The 25,454-nt window shown below is 43.1% G+C and overlaps 2 protein-coding genes across 2 annotated transcripts; both read left to right on the top strand.

Annotated features, from left to right (window-relative positions):
- Nucleotides 1–2,302, top strand: LOC121765389. The gene is made up of 3 exons (XM_042161530.1): nucleotides 1–274; nucleotides 567–1,499; nucleotides 1,682–2,302. The coding sequence occupies exons 2-3, from the start codon at nucleotides 685–687 to the stop codon at nucleotides 1,926–1,928; spliced, it is 1,062 nt and encodes a 353-aa protein (XP_042017464.1). The 5' UTR covers nucleotides 1–274; nucleotides 567–684; the 3' UTR covers nucleotides 1,929–2,302.
- Nucleotides 2,303–13,597: 11,295 nt separating this feature from the next.
- LOC121774619 lies at nucleotides 13,598–17,915 on the top strand. Its single transcript, XM_042171486.1, has 4 exons — nucleotides 13,598–15,373; nucleotides 15,497–15,914; nucleotides 15,957–16,242; nucleotides 17,912–17,915. Exons 1-4 carry the CDS (start codon nucleotides 13,598–13,600, stop codon nucleotides 17,913–17,915), a joined length of 2,484 nt encoding a protein of 827 aa, XP_042027420.1.
- The last annotated feature ends 7,539 nt before the right edge of the window (nucleotides 17,916–25,454 follow it).

The following is a 25,454-nucleotide window of genomic DNA, read 5'->3' as shown; positions in this document are numbered from 1 at the left end:
CGACATTCCAATTGCAAACCGCCATAGATGAAGCTGCCTGCTGCCCCACTACTGATCCTAAAAGCGCAACTCTTGATTTTTTGGTGCTTACCAAATATCGTCTTCTCCTATCTTCATATCCTTGTATCCCTCATCCAATTCTTCCCTTCATCTCCCTTTTCCTCTATTTCCCATATTCTCCCAATTTCTTTTTGTATATCTCAACAATAAGCTTTTTCCATCCTACTCATTTCAACTCAAATTTCCAAGCTTCAGCGCAGTTTATCCGAATCCCGTGAGTTCCCTTTTCGCAAAATCTAATCTTTTTTCATCCTCTTCTCTTTCAGTTGTATATAATTTGAATTCATTCGTATATATGAAATTGTAGTTTGTAAAATTTGAGGTGTGCATATCTTTTTAAAATGTCAATTGCTTTATTGGGCATTGGTTTCATTGCATTGCGATTGTGGTGGAGTAGAAATTTCAAACAAGAAGGATCTTTATGCTTCTTGATTCTTGACATTTTATAGCTTGATTAATACCAAATTAATTAATTAATTAGTTTTGTTTGCATATCTATGTCACAGGTGTGGGCGGAAGAAGCGGCACTGTGCCATTTTGAACAATAGCGTTAACGACACCAGTAGGCGAGGTGGGAGGGATCAAGACTCGTTCTTGGAGTCACGTTTTGACTTCTTGGAGCCGATGATGCTAGTGATCAGACCGGAGTTCCCAGAGTGGCCGGATAAGGAAACGGCTGCTTGGGCGATGGTTGAACAGAAGGCGAATAGTTTGAACATTCCCCTCTCTCTTAGGATGATCAAGAAGAAGCTGCAGCTTGAGGAGGGCTTTGCTGGTGGCTCCGAGGAGGCAGAGGCGGGTGGCTCTTGCTCAGTGAAGGCGGCCTTTGCCTCGATGGTGTTCATCATCGTTGAGCTGCAAAGCTGTGCCTTGCACATGAGGGAAGCTATGTGTGATGAGGATTTAGATGTGATCACGTCTAAGGTACAGAAGGAGTTGCATTTCTCATTCGTGTGGCTGTTCCAGCAGGTGTTCTCGAGGACACCGGCTTTGATGCTGCACGTGATGGTGCTCTTGGCTAATTTCAGTGTACATTCGACCTCCCACAACGCCGCGATGGTGGAGCCTTTTCAGCATAGGCAAGGGCAGCAGTATCAAGTGTTTGGCTCGTCGTTGTCTATGATGGAGGAGAAGACTGAAGGTGGTTTAGGGAGTCCGAGCATTTATCTGACTGATGAGTTTGGGAGCATGGCAGAGATGTTGTTGTGGGACTCAATGGTTGATGAGGCTAAGAAGACAAGGGAAGGCGTGGACGTGGATCACGACACCATGAAACATTTTGTTTCACCCGTGGCTGTGGAGATCGAGAACGATAGCTATGACGATTTTCTCAGGGCGGACCTCTTGTACCAGATTAAATTATCTTTCGAACCTAATAATGCACTCTTGCTATGCAACTATGCGCGATTTCTGCATCTCGTTGCACGCGATTATCAGAGGTGATCTTTTGCTTCTGTTTCATTTCTCACGATATCACACCACATTACAGTCTCAATCTGTTTTTTTAATAGCTGTTTAACATAACCTTTAGTAGCACAAGCTAACAAAAACCAAGATGAGATGAGTGACTATTTGCTGTGCTTTATTTTATTCTTGCTAGTTCTCACGTTGTGTTGAACAGGTCCGAGGAATGCTTCAGGCGGGCAGTACAAGTAACGCCACCGGATGGAGAATCCTTCAGTGAATACGCCAACTTCCTATGGACAGTGAGGAAGGACTATTTGGCGGCCGAGGAGACCTACCTACAAGCTATGGCGCTCGAGCCACACAACTCCTACTTCGCCTCTAGATACGCCAACTTTTTGTGGAGCACTGGTGGCGAAGACACCTGCTTCCCTCTCAACAATTCCTCCAACTCGAACGTGTAGGAAGCCATCGAGCATCATCATCTTGATCGTATAGTTATACAAGAAGAATACAATTTGTTTGTCCCTTGCTTTTCCGGGACTCTGGAAGCTCGATCAATGGGGCTGGAAACCCCAGGGCATGAGGATATCTTTGTATGTGTTTGGGGCGACACTGAATATTGAAAAGGCTAGTTTTTTGATGGAGTTGGTCAGGAAGAAGGTGAAGGAAGATTTTTACAGCAGGTTACAATGCAACTCTTAATTTTTACAATTTGTACAGAAAAATGTTAGTTTTTTGTTACTAGATGAGTGGCATTATGTTGCTTCACTTGCTTGTATACTGTACTTACTACTCAAAATGGGGAGAAACTACATTTGTATATTATTACCATAAATTTCTGCAGAGAAGCCCCTCATGAATATGCATGCTAATTATTGTTTGATCCTTAAATTTGAGAAGTTGATGAATTGTAAAAAAAACAGTAAAGAAGAAGGGGACTACTGTTTAGTTTCGAATTTTATTTTGCTTATGGTTCATTGTTTTATGGATAAACAATTAATTAATACCACGTTTTAATATTTATATAAAATTCCATTTCAAAAAGTTATCTTATACTATTAAAAGATATTTATTGGACAATTCAATGGGATAAAATCAGTCATAACTAGTAGTCATAACTAGTAGCCGGGAGTGTTAGCTCACTCTAAAATTTAATCAATAAAATGTTAATTGTAAGGCCACCCGCAACGCGTCATGTGGGAGGCCCGTATTCCGTCACGAAGGGACGGGACGGCGGCGTGACGTGTTGCAGCGCCACGTCTAGTCCACAGCCCATTCCGCGCTCTGTCACGCCGTGACGGTTGGCGAGACGTCTCGCCACGCGCCGAGGCGATGTGGCGCGCTCCGGCGCCATGCATGACGCCCACTCGCCGGCCCGCGAGTGGGCATCGTCACGTTGACGCAATAATTTATTTAAAAAAAAAACAAATTAAATAAAAAAATTAAAAACGGTAATATTACCGTTATATTACCGTTTTTTCAATTTTTTTATTTTTTTTACTCTATAAATACTCCTAATTCATTCCCATTTCACACACAAATACACATCTATTCTTCCCAAATCATCTCCATTTCCTCTCCAATTTTCATCTAACCTCTCATCACAAAACGTCCGGCGATGGAAACTCTGGCGGACACTTCCCGCATGACGCCTCCCCAATACCAAGCCTATCTTAACGGAATTGCGTTTATGGCGGCACAACTTGGCATTCCGCCTCCTCGCGGCTTCAGTGCACATCCACCGCCTCCGGAGGATGATTCACAGGCAGAGTAGTTTTTTTTTAAATTTTCTATAAAATTGTATTTTAAATTATGTCATTTTTATTTTTTTAGGATTTTAATTATGTGTTTTTTTTTAATTTTAGGTTGTATTTTTACTTTATGTTGTAATTTTATTTTATTTTTAATGAAGTGTATCTTTTTAATTGAATTTGATTGGAAATAAAAATAAAAAATGAAATTGAATGAATAGTAATTTAAGAGACGGTTAAGGGACGGAGGGTTGCAGGTTACGTCCCTTAGTTAAGAGATGGAGTAAAAAAGTACAATGGGGCCCATGAATAGTAATTTAAGGGACGGTTAAGTGACAGCGTTTCATCTTGCCTAACATAGAGAGGATGGTCGTCTTGTTTCCATGCCTAAGGGTGAGTTCTCCCTTAGTGACATCAATTAAAGCTTTTCCGATTGCAAGGAATGGCCTTCCAAGGATGAGAGGGACATTTGGATCCTCCTTCATGTTCAAAACAACAAAGTCCACGGGAAACTTGGACTCACCCTCACTAAGACATTCTCAAGGACTCCATTGGGAAACTTGGCGGACTTATCCGACATTTGGAGGGTGATGGTGGTTGGCTTCAAGACACCAAACTTCAACTTCCGGAAGAAGCTTAAGGGCATGAGATTTATGCTTGCCCCCAAGTCACACAAGGCCTTAGTTTGCCTATCATTCCCGATTACACAAGAAATGTTGATGTAACATCCCTAACTTGAAATATAAATTTTTGCATAGCAACATATTTTATTCAGAATTATATATTACTCTCTTTGGTATTACAAGACATATTTTTTTAGAATGTTATAGAAGATGTTATCTTATTTAATTATGTGGAGTTGATATCATTATACATGGTATTAAAATTATTTATTATACATATGAACAAAACATATATGTATATAGTTAACTAGTTAAATTAGTTTATTTGATTAATATGTATATGTAATAGTAGTGTACATTAAAATATAAATTTAATGCTTAGTTTATAAAATGTGCATGTGTACACACGTAACTTTTACTAAAGAAAAGGAAGGATCACACGTATTCTATACGTGTACAAATTAAATCCCTACATATGTGTTGCATGCATGTATTTTGATTAGGTAGACAAATTTAGACCCAATGACTAAGCGTTATAGGATCCCATATTTGAGAAAGTATAATTAAGAAAAAAAGGAAAAGAAGAGGCAGGAGACGAAGTGAAGACGGTATAGAATCTGGAAAAATAAAAAAATAATTACATGGATTGAGCTATGTAGTTAGGACTGAGGGCTGTGAATTAGGAGACAGAATAAGAGGTTCAGTTAGACTCTTGTCATAATCAGGTGTGTATAAATCACACTTTTAGTTTTACATGTGTTATGTGGTTGATTGTTATATGTTGAATTGGAGTGAATTATTTGATTATATGGTGTGAAATTGATATGATTATGAATTGTTTGATTTTGATGGTCGAATATGATATGAATATTTGATTGCTGAAATGGACATGTTTGTTTAGATATATTGGATAATTTGATGGAATATGATATGAATATGTTATTGGTGCAAAGGATATGTTTATGATACCGATTATGTGAATCATTGGATTAAAGAGGATCTGTGATAGCCTTGTACTGGATCTGAAAGTTTAGAGGGACCTATGAGTCCAAATACAGAGGGACCTTCGGGTCAAATACAGAGGGACCTATGAGTCCAATTACAGAGAGACCTTCGGGTCATAGAGGAATCCCAGGCAGATACCAGGCTTGACTGTTACAGAATAATAAACTGAATAGAGTGGCATATGCATATGAATATGAAATGGTTTGTTTTTAAATTATGATATATATTGTTTCTAATTATATGTATTGATAAAAGAATATGCTTGATGTTTGTATCATGTGAGATTAAAGGTGGAGATTTATATATACTGAGTTGTGGCTCATATAAACCACTAAATTTTTCAGGAATAAGATAGCAGTAAAGTTTTGACTGACATGGGTCATAGGAACTCCACGTGTTATTAGGTTCGGCGGCTGACGCATATTGGCAACCTTCTCCTCCTCGTCATTTTGCATGTAGATAAATGTATAGTATATAGAGTGGTGAGAGGGTTCCACTACTTTACAGGATATTTTGAAATATGTATCGGATAAGTGTTGGTTTGAACTTATATAATATGGGTGTTCTATGAATTAGACACGTGTATTGATTGCTTTTATGATAAGGGTTTTATTTATTAAAAGATTATACGTCAGAGGGGTTGAGGTGTGACAATTTAGGTGGTATCAGAGCGGGGATAGAATCCCGCTGGGACATAGTATTCATGTATATCATATGATACATTTATGCTATAAGTTTCATTTGCATTTGTATTTTCATGAACATATCTCACTGAGGAAAGAAAGGTCAGCCGCCCTGCATCGTCAATTAATTGTAGAAACATTTCATATACATGTTGCATCATATGGGGATTACCTAGGCTTTTGGAACAAAAAGTACATGGACCAATGATGGGGTAAAAAGGTAGAAATTTTAGAGAACTCCGAAAAATGGAATTGTTGACTTTATGAGACTACTGATCCGGCCGAGGCTGAGATATGGTTGAAAAGGATAGAGAACATGTGTTCAATCAGATGAGTTGTATATCAGAAGAACGTTTTGATTATATAGTGTCTCTTCTTTGAAACAATATTTACTATTGGGCAGAAACAGTCCCACAAGCTATTATATAACCTTTGGTACTATGTTCTGACGATTTTCCTAGAGAATTTAATGATAAATATATGCAACAAGTGTATTGTGATGATGAAGTAAAGAGAGATTCTGTATTTAAACAAGAACTATGTTTGTTGTTGATTATAAGCTGGCATTGTTTCAGTATACACGGTTTATCTAGACTGCGTGGTGCGAGTTAATTCAGTTGAGCTGCCAGCGGATATTGATTCCTTTGTTCATACACAAATTTGATATTATCATGAGTATAGATTGGTTGTCGCTTCATCGAACAAAGGTAGCTTATCATGTAAAAAAATGGTAATATAATCATCGAGACGAGATCGAGTGATATTTAATGGTATCGATAAATTGCAACTTGTCTTATACTAGTAGCTACATCGACTTTTCGATTTATTCAAAGTGGAGATTTGCCTGGATTAGCACCTGATCAAGAGACAAAATTCACTATTGAGTTACTACCAGGTACTGCATCTATTACTATTCATCCTTATCAAATGTCTTGATTAGAGTTTCAAGAGTTAAATAAATAGTTACAAGAGTTGTGAGACAATAGATATGTATGACTCAATGTTTTACTTTGGAGAGCACCAATATTATTTCTGAAGAAGAAAGACGACACACTGAAGCATTATATACACTATTGGAAGTCGAATCAAGTGACTGTGAAGAATAAATATCTATTACCGAGAATAGAAGACTTATTTGATCAATTTCAAGGTATGCAACTGTTTTCGAGTACTGATTTTCGATCAAGATACCATTAGTTGAAGATAGCTAAAGAGAATATTGCAGAGACACCATTTTAAACTCGATACGACCATTATGAGTTTTGGTTATGCCTTTCAAATTAACTATTGCACCTACAATTATTTATGGCATTGATGAACAAAGTCTCTCAACCATTCCTATATCACTTAGTGGTTATTTTTATTGACTTACTAGTATATTTCACGAAGTACAGATGAGCATGTTAATCACTTGCAGTCACTATTACAAGTTTTACGAGATAAACAACTTATTGCAAGGTTGGGTAAGTGTGAGTCTAGCTAGATCATGTGGTATTATTGGGACACATGGTATCAGGTTGAAGAATAGAAATGGATATACAGAATATTGAAGTATTTGTCAACTGAAAATTATTCTCGATTATGGTTGAATTGATGAAGATGTTATTACGGAAGAGTTCTTCTCTTATATGGAGTGAAGCATGTCAAAACAGTTTTGATTAGTTGAATCATCAACTGACTATGTCACCTATATTGACAATTTCCATACGTACATGATCTTATGTTATCTACAGTAATGCTTTGCAACAAGAATTTGGTTATCTTTTGATGCAAAATGGAAAGTTTACTACTTATGTGTCATGACAATCACGAGTATATAGAGTTTCTTATTATGTTCATGATTTGGAATTTGTAGCATTATATTGTTTTGAAGATTTGGCATCCTTATCTACATGGATAGACTTTTTGAATTTCAGCCGATCATGACAGATTGAAATATTTGATGAGTTAGAAGGAATTGAATATGAGACAGAGACGTTCGATAGATTTTCTTAAAGGTTATGATTACACCATCGAAATACCATCTTAAGAAGGTTAATGTTGTTACAGATGGTTTTAGTTATAAGTCAAGCAGAGTGATTACACATATGCAAATAACATCATTATTAAAGTATTATTGGTGGTCGAAGATGAAGAAGAAAGTCGTAGAGTTTGTTTCAAGGTGTTTGACATGTCAACAGGTTAAAGCAGAACAGTGTGTACCTATAGGGTCACCGATAGCACATTTCTTACCTATAAGATGGTGTTGTTCGTTATATCACTTTGCTGAAAAGTACGCGAGAGATGTGTAATGTTTTTCACCCTTAGAAAGATGGTAAGTCAGAGAGAACTATAAAGACGTTGGAAGAAATATTTTGTGCTCGTGTTATTGAATTTCAGGGTTCAGGGAATGAGTATATTCTGCTGATAAAGTTTGCGTAATGTAACCATTTTCATTTATGACACTGTATGAGACATTGTATAGTAGAAAATGTAGAAGTTCAGTATATAGAGATTATAGAAATGTCATAGATTATTAGAGAAACTGTTCCCAAGATTTACATTATTAAAAGCATATTGAAAGCGACATTGGACAGACAGAAAAGATATTATGATAAGTATATAAACAAAAGATATGGAATATGAAGCGGGAGATAAAGTGTTTCTACGAGTTTCACCATCTAAAAGAGTAAGTTGAACTGTAATAGCCGAGACTTAGATTTCTCGGGAGTTATGAAATAAAATACTAGAACTTTTATTGACAAATGAAAGAGTATTTTTACTTCTTGAAAAAAAGGGGTACAAATTACAATTTTCAGAAACTCAAACTAAATTACAATCGTTGACAATGAAAATAAAAGTCGAGCTACACTACTACTTTTAGAAATCCCTAAGGGCTACTGTGGCCTTCGTCATCGGGCCGTCTCGGCCCCAGGGTTTTTTTTTTTTTTTTCAAACGAGCCGGGAGGGCGAGACCACGAGGGAAGACAGCCTCGTTGGCCAGTCGCAACTCCTGCCAAAGCGCACGAAAGAGAATTTGTTGCATGAATAGAGACTGTTGGTGGATTGTGATAGCTCGCCACCAAGCACGGCAGTTCGGCACCGAGCTCGGCAGTTCGCCACCAAGCTCGGCAGTTCGGTACCAAGCTCGGCAGTTCGCCACCAAGCTCGGCAGTTCGGTACCAAGCTCGGCAGTTCGGCACCAAGCTCGGCAACTCCGTGATCTGGAGAGAAAGATCAAAACATGAAGAAGAGCTCGGCTGTTATGACAACTCGTTTCAACAGCCGTTAGATCTCCTCAATCGTTTACAGAGACAACAAGAGAAGTGTATTAAGAAAGGGAAGGGGAAACAATACCTTGCAGAAATGCGAGTGGGTGTTGGACCGAAAGAAGCAAACTCCAGCCAGCAGGCTCCCCTCCAGCTAATACTCTGCCAAGCTGCAGGTAACAGCCCTTGCTTTCCCTACCCAGACTGGTTATACTCCGGAAATCAGCCCCCACAATGCCACCTCTAGTGTGCACCTGCAAAAGAAGACAAAATTCATGAATGAGCTAGGGTACAAGGCAGCACAAAAACACCAGAAATCAGTAAAGGATGCTGCAAGGTCAGCCAACATATAACCAACCAAGGACCCCTTTTCAGCCATGTACACCCTGCGAAATGCTGCAGAGGTAATGGCCAAATCAGCCCACCAAGGACTGCTTCCCCACCAGAGATGACAGCCTTTCAGGCTTTCAGTTAAGCCATGAGCATAAATAGGGCTCAGCCTCTTTCTCCCTCTTCATCACCAAGCATCATCTAGTAGAGAAAGAAAGGAGCCGAGGCAGGGGAGAGAGGCGAGGGGGAAGCAAGAGCAGAGACAAGAGCTAGCAGCACAAGTTCAGTGGAGGTAACCACACTTCCTTTCAACCTCAGTTAACCACATCATACCATCATGCAGTAGAAATTTCACTTTTTAATAGTGAACACCAGCATGCTAGGATACCGTAATTAGAACTCAGGGCGGTAATCAAAACATAATCGGTTGAACATAGTGATTATACCGCAAGAACATAGGGAGAATGAGAACTTAGCTTCTCCCGTTTTGAACCATAACGTAAGCTAAGTAACAAGTTAAAAGAAGGCTTAGCTCTAGGGGTTGTCGGAGATGGCGGTGACGACGGAGAGGCGTCGGGAGAAGCTGTGGGCTGCCTCCGAAACAGCAGCTGCTCTGATGGTGAGACGGCGTGGCTCACGGGCGGTGACGGCAGCGAGCACGCCGGCGGAGGTAACCACTGGGAGAACTCCTGCTCGACGGAGAGTCGGAGCTGGAAGGTGACGCCTCCTCCCTCTCTTCGGCGACCGCGCGAAACCGCCGAGCTTGGTGCCATTTCATCCGTCTCTGTTTCGGGAATCTCTCTACGATAGATGGCGACACTGCTGAACGCCGGAGAGCAACCGGCGATGACTCTCCGTCGCGCGGAAGGGAGCGGCGGCAATGATGCTTGCCGAGAGCTGGAATCGGACGACGGAGGAGCTGCCGACTTGTGGAGAATAGAGAAATTAGGGATTGATACTCAAAATTTAGGAATTTTGAAAGAGGAAAAAGGGCCGATGCGGATGGGGGATAAGAGTTCTCTCCTAATTAAATCTAAATTGGGCCATTTTACTTTGGGCCCAAAAGAAGGGAAAAAAGGGAGAGTGTGGGCTGATGATTAAGTCTGGGCCCGAGAATGTGTACAGTACCATCTACTTGGTTGAAGCCATGCTCCTAAATCAATTCCAAGAAGTTAATGGAATAAAATTTCCTAAGCCGCGGAAGAAGAGAATTTATAAGCCGTGATGAAATAATTCGCGAGAGGTTTTTTAAAGCGGACTTTAATAGTCGCAGAAAGTATTTCTTAAAATACTTAAGATAATCCGAGAATTCTAATACCGAACGGGTCAGCCGGTTACAGAACAAATTAAATCACCGTTTTAATTAAAGATTTAAGACTTCTAATTTTAGAAGGGCAGAAATTAAAACAATAAGCACACGCTTAGGCATGCATTCATGCAAGATTGAATGATTACTCAAAGCCTAATTTAAGTACATTATTTTTTGAAAAGGGACGTCGTCGCTCGACGAGTAAATCTCAAGTCAGACAGTACCCGTTTGAAAGGGTTAAGCAAACGAGGTGGGCTTTTCTATCCTACATTATGTGTGGGCTTCTTTCCTTTTTATTTACAGAACTCTATGAGAATAAGTGTGAACTTTTGAATGAGTTGTCATGCCATGTTTTATTTTGTGATTGCCATTCATGGTTAAAACGAATTCGGGTCCCAGTAGGTCAGTAAATCCTACTCGGACTAGTGTATACTTACGGACCGTGAGCTAGCGCAAGGTTGGCCGGTCTAGGGGTCGTGAGCTAGCGCCAGGTTGGCCGACCCAGTGATCGTGGAATGTGGCCACATTCCCGATTCACACAGCTTGACATGGTATATCATCAGAAAGTTAAAAGACTGCAGTTTATTTCAGAAAGAAATAACAGATTTTAGTGACCGGGACTTGTTTTCAGAAAAAAAACCCCGCGTTCACTCAGCTTGGCAGACAATTAAAAGAAAAACAGTTTTCGGCATAAGCCACTGAGTATATCAAGTACTCAGCCCTGCATATTGTTTTTCCTTAATGTGCAGGTTGATCGATCGAGGCAGAGGAGGTGTTGGGACTGAAGATAAAATAAAAGAAGGGTAGCTAGTGTAGTATGTCTCCATACATGTTATACTTGTCTTGGAACTCTTCCGCTGCATAGACCTAGCTTTGTCTCAGTAAAGACAATGTCCCACATTTCACTCTGATGTAATAACTTGCTATCTTGATGACTTTTAGACAGTATTTCCTTAATTTCAGTAATTATGATGATGTGTTGAGACAGTTTAGTATTGTTAGTCGCGAAATAGCTGCGCTTTCTTTGACTAGGAAGTTGTGGTCGTGACAGAGTGGTATCAGAGCACTTTTCTTTCGCTCTGACCCAAGAACCTTCTTTCTAAGCCTCAGTCCAGAACAGTAGCACTAGGCTAGAAAGTGAACAGAATGATCAGTACAAGATCCCAACACCTCAGCTCGACACGATCAACTGCACCAGAAACAGGGGTCGACGCCCGCTCGTCCAGAAAAGAGAATTTTGAAGAAAGAAAATATTTTTCCATTTTGAGAAAGAAAATGAAATTTTCTAAGTTTTTTTTTTTTTTTTTTTTTTCAGAAAAAGAAAATAATTTTCACAGCCCTTATGGGAACGAAAATGTTTATTTGAAATGCTTGCAAGATGCAACGTGATAGCTGATACTTTGCATAAGATATGCTTACTGTATCTGTGTTTTATGAGCTTGACATGAATGAATAGATGTCATGGGGACTATGTATGTGAACCTAGAGTGCTTTAGAGAAGTACCTTAGGTGAGACATGCAGAATCAAGTATTAGCAGAATGAGAACTTGTTACCGCCTTCCACGGCGACGAGACCAACTGAACTCATCAGTTAGGGAGAACCCCTAATTCCACAGAATTTCAAAAAAAAAAAAAAAATCAACAACGAACCAGAAAGTATCGTTGCAATATCAGTAGACAGCAAAGAAAGGAAGTCCATTCCTTTGAGCATACAGATAGTACATATATAGATATGTGTGTATACCAGCCGGTTATGAGACATAGCCACAGACAAACCTAGTACGACCTCTTCGAGAGACAACGACTCAGTTCATACCATCTTTTACAGCTTTTCGCATACTTGTATATGCATACTTTCAGTTACGAGCCGTTTTGAGGGCTTTTCTTCTTTTATGTAGAGATGGCACGACAGCGTTTTACCCACCGACGCCCACTCCGGACAGGTGCTGATCCAGATGCGGTGGTACGTTACTACAGGACGTACCGGCGTTGCCACGGGGACACTCTCGCCGAATTCGTCGCCCATTATGGTAAGCTATGGAAGGAGGCGAATTGGCATGGGGTGAAACCCTACGAGGGCATCGTGAGACTGGTGGAGTTGTTCCCACCGGAGTGGCAGGGGTGGATGGCAACCACAGCCCAGTTGTACACTTCTTCGCGGCCTCCGACCTATGAGCCGATAGGAGACATGCCGGGCTTCTTGAGTGCAGTCTCGGCAGGGTGTTTCCACTTTGGGAACGGGCCCCCGCCAGACATGCAGGCCCCGGGGAGTGAGCGGTTCCGTAGCCTGCCACCTTTGGCCCTGATGCGGGCGGCAGACGGAGTGTTCGAGGAGGGACAGTCGTCCCGAGCTCCCGGCCGTCACAGAGGTAGGGCAGAGATGGGAGATGTGTCGGGGTCCAGCGACGAGGTTGAGCAGTTAGAGAGCGGTATCGGGGGTGGAGAGAGTGAGGAGGATCCAGAGGAGGAGGATCCAGAGGAGGAGGATCCCGAGGAGGAGGATCCCGAGGAGGACATAGTAGGGGACGATGATGATGACGAGGAGCCGCAGATTGGCAGTCTCACGGACCAGATAGTGGGGGTCAACCCTCCACAGCCCCTCGAGCCACCACCAGAGATTCCTCCACCACCCATGGAGCCATTTCCCGAGGAGTTGGAGCAGCCCCTCCACCCAATAGATGAGGCGTTCTACAAGGGGCTATACTACTACGCCAAGCATGTGGACAAGGATTTCGTCTCCGACCTCGACGTACCAGTGGCGCCTTGCATGGCCCCAGAGATCCCGCAGCCGGTCGTCGCCTCCGAGGGCGAGGAGGAGGTATGGTCACCTATAGAGATGCCCCTCCCTGGGACGAGCCACGACGACCCGATGTGGATCGACAGTGACTTGGAGTAGGGGTCGGTCAGGCGGGACATAGCCGTGCTAGCTTAGTAGATTAGTTTCCCTTTCTTTTGTAAGAACTGCAGTGATGTCATATGTAAAAGATATTAAGACCTCGTGAGAGGCAATTTGCCCACTTTATGATGAATGCATATGATGTACCACTTTATGACTCCTATTTGATTTTGTTAAACATATGCATGAAAGAGAATGCATGGGTTGTGAAACGAATCCTAAGGAAATATGAACTCCGTATTGATGAAAGTGAATAACTAGTACTGATATCGTGTTATAAACAGAATGCCTCCCAGAAGACAAGCAGGCAGGCCGAGAAGGTACGCGCAAGTACCAGAGCAGGTACCTAGGAGAGACCAGGCTGGGGGAGCAGGAGCACAACCGCCACCTCCTCCACCACCGCCTCCTGCAGTGCCGGAGAGGCGAGTGGAAGAAACATTTCTCAAACAGAACCCACCTGTGTTCAATGGTCTGGGAAATCCTGCTGCAGCAGAGACCTGGGTGCGTGCGATCGAGCGCATCTTTGATTTTCTTCGGTGCACCGACAGAGAGCGACTCTCATGTGTGAAGTTTCAGCTGGTTGAGTCCGCCGACTTCTGGTGGGAAGCCAGGCGAAAAGTTATGACTCGTGAACAGTTGGAGCACCTGACCTGGGAGGAGTTTAAGAATGAGCTGTACGGCAAGTACATCCCCAAGAGCTACCGCAAGGCCAAAGAGGTGGAGTTTTACAGTTTGAAACAGGGAAAGATGACAGTGACCGAGTACGATAGGTTGTTCTGTGACATGTCACGCTATGCGCCTGAACTAGTAGACACGGACGAGAAAATGGCCGAAAAGTTTTGTACTGGCCTGAGATCGGAAATAAGAATGGCTCTGGCCAGTCATGGAGGTCTGTCTTATGTCGAGTCATTGGGCCGGGCCCTGGACATTGAGGCAGCTATGCCCAAAGAGAGGCCGACGACACATGTCACCACTGCTCCACCGCCGCCACAGCAGCGGTTCCCTCGAGAAAAGAGGAAATGGGAAGGAGACCGAGTCCCGACTGATGCTAAGAAACCACAGTTTGCCCCTAAGCCACAGCAGAACCGTTGGTACCAAACTGCCCCGACTCCAGCTGCGGAGCGCGGAGCCCAGGCACCTCTATGTGCGAGATGCTCGAAGAGACATGACGGCGAGTGTAAGGCCGGGACTGGTGGATGTTTCCACTGCGGGCAGAAGGGACATTTTGCCAGAAACTGCCCGAGCAAGGCGACTGGAATGGGAGGACAGCGTCCGCAACTGCGGGCACTCCAGGTTGAACCAAGGAGAGAGAATGCGATGCTCCCTGCACCACGTCCTCAGCGACAGCTACGCCCGAGACTTCCCCCACAGGCAAGAGCCTTCGCACTGCAGCAGAAGCAGGCCAGGGCCGAGGAAGGGAAACGGGAGCAAGGCAATTTGGCAGGTATGGGAACTCTCCTCAACGTACCAATCGCCCTTTTGTTTGATACCGGTGCATCACACTCTTTTATATCAACATCTTGTGTGGATACTTTGAACTTGCCTACGGATGTGATGGAACATAGTATGAGGGTGTCCTCACCCGTAGGAGGCCTGATAGATATCACACGAACGTGCTCAAACATAAAATTTTCCATGGGAAACCTGAACCTAGTAGCTCATAACTTACATGTGATGTTGATGTGGAGCGTCGACATTATACTAGGAATGGATTGGTTAGCCGAGAACTACGCCACAATCCGTTGTAAGGAGAGACAGATAGCGCTACAATACCCTGGGACAGAACCCGTAATGTTTCATGGGATCTCCATGAGGAAACGAAAATCGATTATTTCTGCCCTACAAGCAACAACCATGATGAGGAAAGGATGCCCTGCATACCTCGTCTTTTTGAACGAAGAAGAGAAAAAGGACAAGAAAATTGAGGACGTGGCAATAGTACGAGAATATCCTGATGTATTCCCAGAAAAGCTACCAGGCTTGCCACCAAACAGGCAATTGGAGTTCAGCATCGATCTGGAACCAGGATCAGCTCCAATATCAAAGGCGCCTTACAGAATGGCACCAAGGGAGTTAGAGGAACTCAAAATGCAATTACAGGAACTACTAGACCTGGGCTTCATTCGACCCAGTGTGTCGCCGTGGGGCGCACCAGTACTTTTTGTAAAGAAGAAAGATGGCACCTTAAGGATGTGTATCGACTATCGAGAGCTGAACAAAATAACCCTCAAGAACAAGTATCCTTTACCGAGAATCGACGACCTCTTCGATCAGCTGCAAGGAGCTGGAGTGTTCTCGAAGTTGGATTTGAGATCGGGTTATCACCAGTTGAGAGTTCGACAAGACGATATACCAAAGACTGCGTTCCGCACCAGATATGGCCATTATGAATTTACGGTAATGCCTTTTGGGCTTACCAATGCTCCAGCTGTGTTCATGGACCTAATGAACCGCGTGTTCCACCCGTACCTGGACAAGTTCGTTCTGGTCTTCATAGATGATGTGCTCATCTATTCGAAGAACGAAAAGGAACACGAGGAACATTTGAGAGCCACCTTGGAAACGTTAAGAGCCGAGAAACTCTATGCTAAGTTCAGCAAGTGTGAGTTCTGGCTCAATGAAGTGAATTTCCTTGGACACATAGTGACAGCAGAAGGGATCCGAGTAGACCCCGCTAAAGTTGAAGCCGTGCAACGTTGGCAGTCACCAGCAACGCCCAATGAAATTCGAAGTTTCCTAGGACTGGCAGGATACTACCGAAGATTCATTGAGGGGTTTTCTAAAATAGCAAGGCCGATGACTCAACAACTCAAGAAAGGAGTTAAAGTCAACTGGACCCCAGAATGTGAAGCAAGTTTCCAATTGCTTAAGGAAAAGTTGACCACAGCGCCGGTGCTAGCCGTACCAGAGGCGGGAGTCGACTATGTGGTGTATACAGATGCATCGAAGGTCGGACTCGGGTGCGTGCTGATGCAGAGGGGTAAGGTGATAGCATATGCGTCACGCCAATTGAGGCCGCACGAGTTGAACTATCCGACGCACGATCTGGAATTAGCAGCAGTGGTCCATGCGCTGAAGATTTGGAGACATCACCTCTACGGAGTTCGGTGTGAGATCTTCACAGATCATAAGAGTCTCAAATACTTTTTCGAACAGAAGGATCTGAATATGAGACAGCGCAGATGGCTGGAACTAGTCAAAGACTACGACTGTGGTATAAACTACCACCCAGGCAAAGCCAATGTAGTAGCAGATGCTTTGAGCAGAAAGACAGCGCCTCAAGCAGCTGTTTTCCTCACACAAGAAGAAGAGCTTATCCGGGAATTCGCCAAGATGCGGCTGGAAATAGTAAGAGCCCCGGGGACAGTGGACAGCAGAATATCCACCTTGGTCGTAGAACCAGATTTAAGAGCCAGAATTGTGGAAGCCCAGAGAGACGATGACGCTCTAGAAAAGATCCGTCTCAGAGTAAGGACGGGAAAAGGGGAATACTACCACGAAGAGGCGGATAATGCTCTCACTTTCAAAGGGAGATTATGCGTACCCAATAAGGAGACACTCAGAAATGAGATCATGAGTGAAGCTCATGAGACACCCTATACTGCCCATCCTGGAAGTACAAAGATGTATCAGGACTTGAAGAAGCAATTTTGGTGGGATGGCATGAAGAGAAGCATAGCGTCATTTGTGGAAAAATGCCTGGCTTGTCAGCAAGTGAAAGCTTTGCATCAACGACCCTATGGAAAGTTGCAGCCTCTCGAGATTCCAGAATGGAAATGGGAGCATATAGCAATGGATTTTGTGACAGGATTGCCAAAATCACAACGGGGAAACACGGCCATCTGGGTTGTAATCGATCGCCTCACCAAAAGTGCTCATTTCATACCAATTCGTATCACATACGGTTCAGACAAGTTGGCACAGATTTACGTGCGAGAGATCGTACGTTTACATGGTATCCCAGTAACGATCACCTCAGATCGAGATTCAAAATTTACTTCTAGATTTTGGATAAGCCTACAGCGAGAGTTAGGCACTCAGCTGAATTTCAGCACAGCGTTCCATCCACAGACGGACGGACAGTCCGAAAGGACGATCCAGACATTGGAAGATATGTTAAGAGCTGTAGTGCTCGACCGTGGAGTGAGCTGGGAGTCAGTACTTCCACTTATAGAGTTCGCCTACAATAACAGTTACCAGGCAACTATTGACATGGCTCCATACGAGGCATTATATGGGAGAAAGTGCAGATCACCACTTTACTGGGATGAAGTTGGTGAGAGAAGGATTCTCGGACCGGACTCGGTAGAGGAAATGATAGAAATTGTCCGACAAATCCGAGGGAGAATCAAGGAAGCTCAAGATAGACAGAAATCCTATGCAGATGCTCGCAGAACGGATTTACAGTTTAAAGCAGGAGACAAGGTCTTTCTGAAAGTATCCCCATCAAAAGGGATAACCAGATTTGGCGTCAAGGGCAAGCTGAAACCGCGTTTTATCGGACCTTACGAGATCCTAGAAACAGTCGGCTCTGTGGCGTACAGATTAGCGCTTCCGCCAAGTTTCGGGAATGTTCATAATGTGTTCCATGTATCACAGTTGAGGAAGTACGTGTTTGACCCCAAACACATAGTGCACCAAGAAGAGATGGTGTTAGAACCAGATTTGAGCTATGAAGAAAAGCCAGAAGCAATTCTGGACAGAAAAGTTAAAGAACTGCGAAATAAAAATATTGTGACAGTGAAAGTCCTTTGGAAGCATCACGACCGCAAGGAGGCGACGTGGGAGCTCGAGGACCAGATGAAAGAGAAGTACCCACAGCTTTTTGCCTAACCGAGACAAAATTTCTGGACGAAATTTTTGTTAAGGGGGGTAGAATGTAATAGCCGAGACTTAGATTTCTCGGGAGTTATGAAATAAAATACTAGAACTTTTATTGACAAATGAAAGAGTATTTTTACTTCTTGAAAAAAAGGGGTACAAATTACAATTTTCAGAAACTCAAACTAAATTACAATCGTTGACAATGAAAATAAAAGTCGAGCTACACTACTACTTTTAGAAATCCCTAAGGGCTACTGTGGCCTTCGTCATCGGGCCGTCTCGGCCCCAGGGTTTTTTTTTTTTTTTCAAACGAGCCGGGAGGGCGAGACCACGAGGGAAGACAGCCTCGTTGGCCAGTCGCAACTCCTGCCAAAGCGCACGAAAGAGAATTTGTTGCATGAATAGAGACTGTTGGTGGATTGTGATAGCTCGCCACCAAGCACGGCAGTTCGGCACCGAGCTCGGCAGTTCGCCACCAAGCTCGGCAGTTCGGTACCAAGCTCGGCAGTTCGCCACCAAGCTCGGCAGTTCGGTACCAAGCTCGGCAGTTCGGCACCAAGCTCGGCAACTCCGTGATCTGGAGAGAAAGATCAAAACATGAAGAAGAGCTCGGCTGTTATGACAACTCGTTTCAACAGCCGTTAGATCTCCTCAATCGTTTACAGAGACAACAAGAGAAGTGTATTAAGAAAGGGAAGGGGAAACAATACCTTGCAGAAATGCGAGTGGGTGTTGGACCGAAAGAAGCAAACTCCAGCCAGCAGGCTCCCCTCCAGCTAATACTCTGCCAAGCTGCAGGTAACAGCCCTTGCTTTCCCTACCCAGACTGGTTATAGTCCGGAAATCAGCCCCCACAATGCCACCTCTAGTGTGCACCTGCAAAAGAAGACAAAATTCATGAATGAGCTAGGGTACAAGGCAGCACAAAAACACCAGAAATCAGTAAAGGATGCTGCAAGGTCAGCCAACATATAACCAACCAAGGACCCCTTTTCAGCCATGTACACCCTGCGAAATGCTGCAGAGGTAATGGCCAAATCAGCCCACCAAGGACTGCTTCCCCACCAGAGATGACAGCCTTTCAGGCTTTCAGTTAAGCCATGAGCATAAATAGGGCTCAGCCTCTTTCTCCCTCTTCATCACCAAGCATCATCTAGTAGAGAAAGAAAGGAGCCGAGGCAGGGGAGAGAGGCGAGGGGGAAGCAAGAGCAGAGACAAGAGCTAGCAGCACAAGTTCAGTGGAGGTAACCACACTTCCTTTCAACCTCAGTTAACCACATCATACCATCATGCAGTAGAAATTTCACTTTTTAATAGTGAACACCAGCATGCTAGGATACCGTAATTAGAACTCAGGGCGGTAATCAAAACATAATCGGTTGAACATAGTGATTATACCGCAAGAACATAGGGAGAATGAGAACTTAGCTTCTCCCGTTTTGAACCATAACGTAAGCTAAGTAACAAGTTAAAAGAAGGCTTAGCTCTAGGGGTTGTCGGAGATGGCGGTGACGACGGAGAGGCGTCGGGAGAAGCTGTGGGCTGCCTCCGAAACAGCAGCTGCTCTGATGGTGAGACGGCGTGGCTCACGGGCGGTGACGGCAGCGAGCACGCCGGCGGAGGTAACCACTGGGAGAACTCCTGCTCGACGGAGAGTCGGAGCTGGAAGGTGACGCCTCCTCCCTCTCTCCGGCGACCGCGCGAAACCGCCGAGCTTGGTGCCATTTCATCCGTCTCTGTTTCGGGAATCTCTCTACGATAGATGGCGACACTGCTGAACGCCGGAGAGCAACCGGCGATGACTCTCCGTCGCGCGGAAGGGAGCGGCGGCAATGATGCTTGCCGAGAGCTGGAATCGGACGACGGAGGAGCTGCCGACTTGTGGAGAATAGAGAAATTAGGGATTGATACTCAAAATTTAGGAATTTTGAAAGAGGAAAAAGGGCCGATGCGGATGGGGGATAAGAGTTCTCTCCTAATTAAATCTAAATTGGGCCATTTTACTTTGGGCCCAAAAGAAGGGAAAAAAGGGAGAGTGTGGGCTGATGATTAAGTCTGGGCCCGAGAATGTGTACAGTACCATCTACTTGGTTGAAGCCATGCTCCTAAATCAATTCCAAGAAGTTAATGGAATAAAATTTCCTAAGCCGCGGAAGAAGAGAATTTATAAGCCGTGATGAAATAATTCGCGAGAGGTTTTTTAAAGCGGACTTTAATAGTCGCAGAAAGTATTTCTTAAAATACTTAAGATAATCCGAGAATTCTAATACCGAACGGGTCAGCCGGTTACAGAACAAATTAAATCACCGTTTTAATTAAAGATTTAAGACTTCTAATTTTAGAAGGGCAGAAATTAAAACAATAAGCACACGCTTAGGCATGCATTCATGCAAGATTGAATGATTACTCAAAGCCTAATTTAAGTACATTATTTTTTTGAAAAGGGACGTCGTCGCTCGACGAGTAAATCTCAAGTCAGACAGTACCCGTTTGAAAGGGTTAAGCAAACGAGGTGGGCTTTTCTATCCTACATTATGTGTGGGCTTCTTTCCTTTTTATTTACAGAACTCTATGAGAATAAGTGTGAACTTTTGAATGAGTTGTCATGCCATGTTTTATTTTGTGATTGCCATTCATGGTTAAAACGAATTCGGGTCCCAGTAGGTCAGTAAATCCTACTCGGACTAGTGTACACTTACGGACCGTGAGCTAGCGCAAGGTTGGCCGGTCTAGGGGTCGTGAGCTAGCGCCAGGTTGGCCGACCCAGTGATCGTGGAATGTGGCCACATTCCCGATTCACACAGCTTGACATGGTATATCATCAGAAAGTTAAAAGACTGCAGTCTATTTCAGAAAGAAATAACAGATTTTAGTGACCGGGACTTGTTTTCAGAAAAAAAACCCCGCGTTCACTCAGCTTGGCAGACAATTAAAAGAAAAACAGTTTTCGGCATAAGCCACTGAGTATATCAAGTACTCAGCCCTGCATATTGTTTTTCCTTAATGTGCAGGTTGATCGATCGAGGCAGAGGAGGTGTTGGGACTGAAGATAAAATAAAAGAAGGGTAGCTAGTGTAGTATGTCTCCATACATGTTATACTTGTCTTGGAACTCTTCCGCTGCATAGACCTAGCTTTGTCTCAGTAAAGACAATGTCCCACATTTCACTCTGATGTAATAACTTGCTATCTTGATGACTTTTAGACAGTATTTCCTTAATTTCAGTAATTATGATGATGTGTTGAGACAGTTTAGTATTGTTAGTCGCGAAATAGCTGCGCTTTCTTTGACTAGGAAGTTGTGGTCGTGACATGAACCCTTGTTATATTGAACCGTATGATATTGTTGAACGAGTTGGACCGTTAACGTACATGTTAGCATTACCTCCAGAGTTAGAGCAGATTCATAATGTTTTTCACGTCAGCATGCTTCGACGTTATCGGTCTGATCCGTCACATGTTCTGAGAGATCCTGATATACAAATTTCTGAGAATCTGAGTTACATAGAGAAACCAGTTAATATTGTAGACCGACAGGTTAAACAATTGCAAAGAAAAGAGATCCCAATGGTTAAAGTTAGTTGGCGGAATCACAGGGTCGAAGAGGCTACTTGGGAAACTGAAGAAAAAATGAGAAAGAACTATCCACATCTGTTACGGGTTAGTGATTTTATTGGATGCATTAACTCATGGGGAAAGCGAATTTTGCGGACAAAATTCTTAAAGAGTGGAAGATTGTAACATCCCTAACCTGAAATATAATTTTTGCATAGCAACATATTTTATTTAGAATTATATATTTATTACTCTCTTCGGTATTACAAGACATATTTTTTTTAGAATGTTATAGAAGATGTTATCTTATTTAATTATGTGGAGTTGATATCATTATACATAGTATTAAAATTATTAATTATACATATGAACGAAACATATATGTATATAGTTAACTAGTTAAATTAGTTTATTTGATTAATATGTATATGTAATAGTAGTGTGCATTAAAATATAAGTTTAGTGCTTAGTTTATAAAATGTGCATGTGTACACACATAACTTTTACTAAAGAAAATGAAGGATCACACGTATTCTATACGTGTACAAATTAAATCCCTACATATGTGTTGCATGCATGTATTTTGATTAGGTGGACAAATTTAGACCCAATGACTAAGCTTTATAGGACCCCATAATTAAGAAAATAAGGAAAAGAAGAGGCAGGAGACGGAGTGGAGACAGTATAGAATCTGGAAAAATAAAAAAATAATTATATGGATTGAGCTATGTAGTTAGGACCGAGGGCTGTGAATTAGGAGACAGAATAAGAGGTTCAGTTAGACTCTTGTCATAATCAGGTGTGTATAAATCACACTTTTAGTTTTACATGTGTTATGTGGTTGATTGTTATATGTTGAATTGGAGTGAATTATTTGATTATATGGTGTGAAATTGATATGATTATGAATTGTTTGATTTTGATGGTCGAATATGATATGAATATTTGATTGCTGAAATGGACATGTTTGTTTAGATATATTGGATAATTTGATGGAATATGATATGAATATGTTATTGGTGCAAAGGATATGTTTATGATACCGATTATGTGAATCATTGGATTAAAGAAGATCTGTGATAGCCTTGTACTGGATCTGAAAGTTTAGAGGGACCTATGAGTCCAAATACAGAGGGACCTTCGGGTCAAATACAGAGGGACCTATGAGTCCAATTACAGAGAGACCTTCGGGTCATAGAGGAATCTCGGGCAGATACCAGGCTTGACTGTTACAGAATAATAAACGGAATAGAGTGGCATATGCATGTGAATATGAAATGGTTTGTTTTTAAATTATGATATATATTGTTTCTGATTATATGTATTGATAAAAGAATATGCTTGATGTTTGTATCATGTGAGATTAAAGGTGGAGATTTATATATACTGAGTTGTGGCTCATATAAACCACTAAATTTTTCAGGAATAAGATAACAGTAAAGTTTTGACTGACATGGGTCATAGGAACTCCACGTGTTATTAGGTTCGGCGGCTGACGCATATTGGCAACCTTCTCCTCCTCATCATTTTGCATGTAGATAAATGTATAGTATATAGAGTGGTTAGAGGGTTCCACGATTTTACAGGATATTTTGAAATATGTATCGGATAAGTGTTGGTTTGAACTTATATAATATGGGTGTTCTATAAATTAGACACGTGTATTGATTGCTTTTATGATAAGGGTTTTATTTATTAAAAGAGTATACGTCAGAGGGGTTGAGGTGTGACAGTTGAAACTCCCCGGATCCTTCATTTTTGCCAGCATCTTTTGTTGGATGATTACACTACAATTCTTGGTCAAATTCACGGGTTCATAATCAACCAGCCTCTTCTTCTTTGACATTATCTCCTTCAAGAATTTGAGATAGCCGGGCATTTGTTGGAGGGCCTCAATAAGAGGTATGTTGAGGTGCACCCTCTTGAAGATATCAAGGAACTTAGCAAACTTCTCATCCAACTTCTTCTTTTGCACCACTTGACAAAAAAGAATTTTAACCACTTTTGGCCTAGGAGGAGCAATTGCCTCGGGTTGAACCTCGGATTGCATAATAGGTGATTCCACCTCTATCTCATCTTCTTCTTTCTCTTCGGGCACTTCCTTAGCTTCCACCTCGGGCATAGGAGGACTCTGTTGGTTCCCTGGGTGATGTTGGTTGCCTCTTTGATGTGGCGGGACATAACTCACCATCTGGTTGTTCGTTGCCTTCCCTGGTTGCTTGACTGGTGGCCTTGATGTCTGTACCCCCAGTTTCCTTCATTCTGTCTACTTGACCAGTTGGGCTGTCCTTCACTGGACCAGTTCCCTTGAGGTCCACTTGACCAACTTTCCTGACCTCCCTACATTCGGTTCCCTCCGTTGTTTGATCTTTCTTGGTTCCGAGCGGGCCTGTTGGGCTGCCCTTCAGAGGGTTGTATCTGTTGTGTCGATGGTTGAGGCGGATGGCTTTGATTCAGATCAGTCCACCTAAAATTGGGGTGGTCTCTCCACGGGGCGTCCCTTTGCTTCCCCTGGATCCAGCTGTCACTCGCGTTCCAGTGTCCTACTGCATTCACCTAGGGTTGCGGCTCCGCCTCAGGGGGAAACTCGCAATAATAGTAGTGGTGCTCCTCTGGCGGTGGCGGTGGCGACACATATTGCTTCTCCTTCGGTGCAGGCGGTGGAGGTGCTCTGGACTTCTCTACTGCCTCCAGCAGCTTCTTCTCTATTTGCTCGAATCGAGCCTCTAACTTCACATCATTGCGCGCCTCTGCTGCGTGCACTGCACCTCTTCTGTACTGGCCACGGGATATCTCATACGATCGCTTGGCTTCGATTAGCCTCTCCAGGATACTCTTTGCTTGGCTGAATGGGGTTTTTGAGAAATCCCCTTGAGCTGCTAGGTTGAGATCGTTCTTGCTATCCACTGTAAGTCCGGCGTAGAAGGTTGAGTAGATCTCCCTTTCTCCCATCTTGTGGTTGGGGCATGCTTGAAGCAGCCCTTGGAATCTATCCCAGTACTGGCCCAGGGGCTCATCATACTCCTGCCTAGCCTCTGTAATTTTCCGCTTCAGAGCACTCGTCTTCGATGCTGGGAAGAAACGATCTAAGAATATCAGACGGAACTCGGCCCAGGTCCTGGTCGATCCTTCTGGCAACCTTGACAGCCAGACTCCCGCATCGCCCTTTAAGACGAAGGGAATAGCCTTGAGCCTGTAATCTTCTGATGTGGATCCAGCCGGCACGGGTTGAATATCACAGTATCTGCAAAATTCCTCTAGAAAGGCGTAAGGACACTCCTTCGATAGGCCATAGAAATTGGACAAAACGGCCAGTACTCCTGATTTGATTGCGATGGTCCGCATCCCAGGAGTAACAGCAATGGCATGGGTGGGCTCCTTCTCGTCATGAGCGTGCAGAGAGTCAATTCCTGAGTCGTTGTAGACGAGGGTCATCTCTGCTTTTGCTTGTTCAAGTGGTGGTAGCTGGGGTGGTGCGTTCTGTTTTCCTTCTTCTTCGCTAGTCAGTTGATCAGCGGCTGCTGCTGCTGCTAGCGCGGCTCTGTACCGAGTGGTAACAACACCGGCTTCCTAGACTCGCAATTTGAGCGTTAGTGTCTCTGTATATATGAGGATGATTCCAGTGTCCGCCGCGTTGGTACCTTCTCATGAACAGAACGAAAAACAATTAGAAAAGAAAGAAACAAAAACTATTTACACCTATGAACTAAACACATCCATAAAATAACACCATGCTTCCCCGGCAACGGCGCCATTTTGGTGGG

This window comes from Salvia splendens, chromosome 2, assembly GCF_004379255.2.
Source record: "Salvia splendens isolate huo1 chromosome 2, SspV2, whole genome shotgun sequence".
In the NCBI taxonomy this organism is placed as follows: domain Eukaryota; kingdom Viridiplantae; phylum Streptophyta; class Magnoliopsida; order Lamiales; family Lamiaceae; genus Salvia; species Salvia splendens.
Note: the sequence above shows the minus strand (reverse complement) of the source record. Positions and strands in the feature narration are given on the sequence as shown.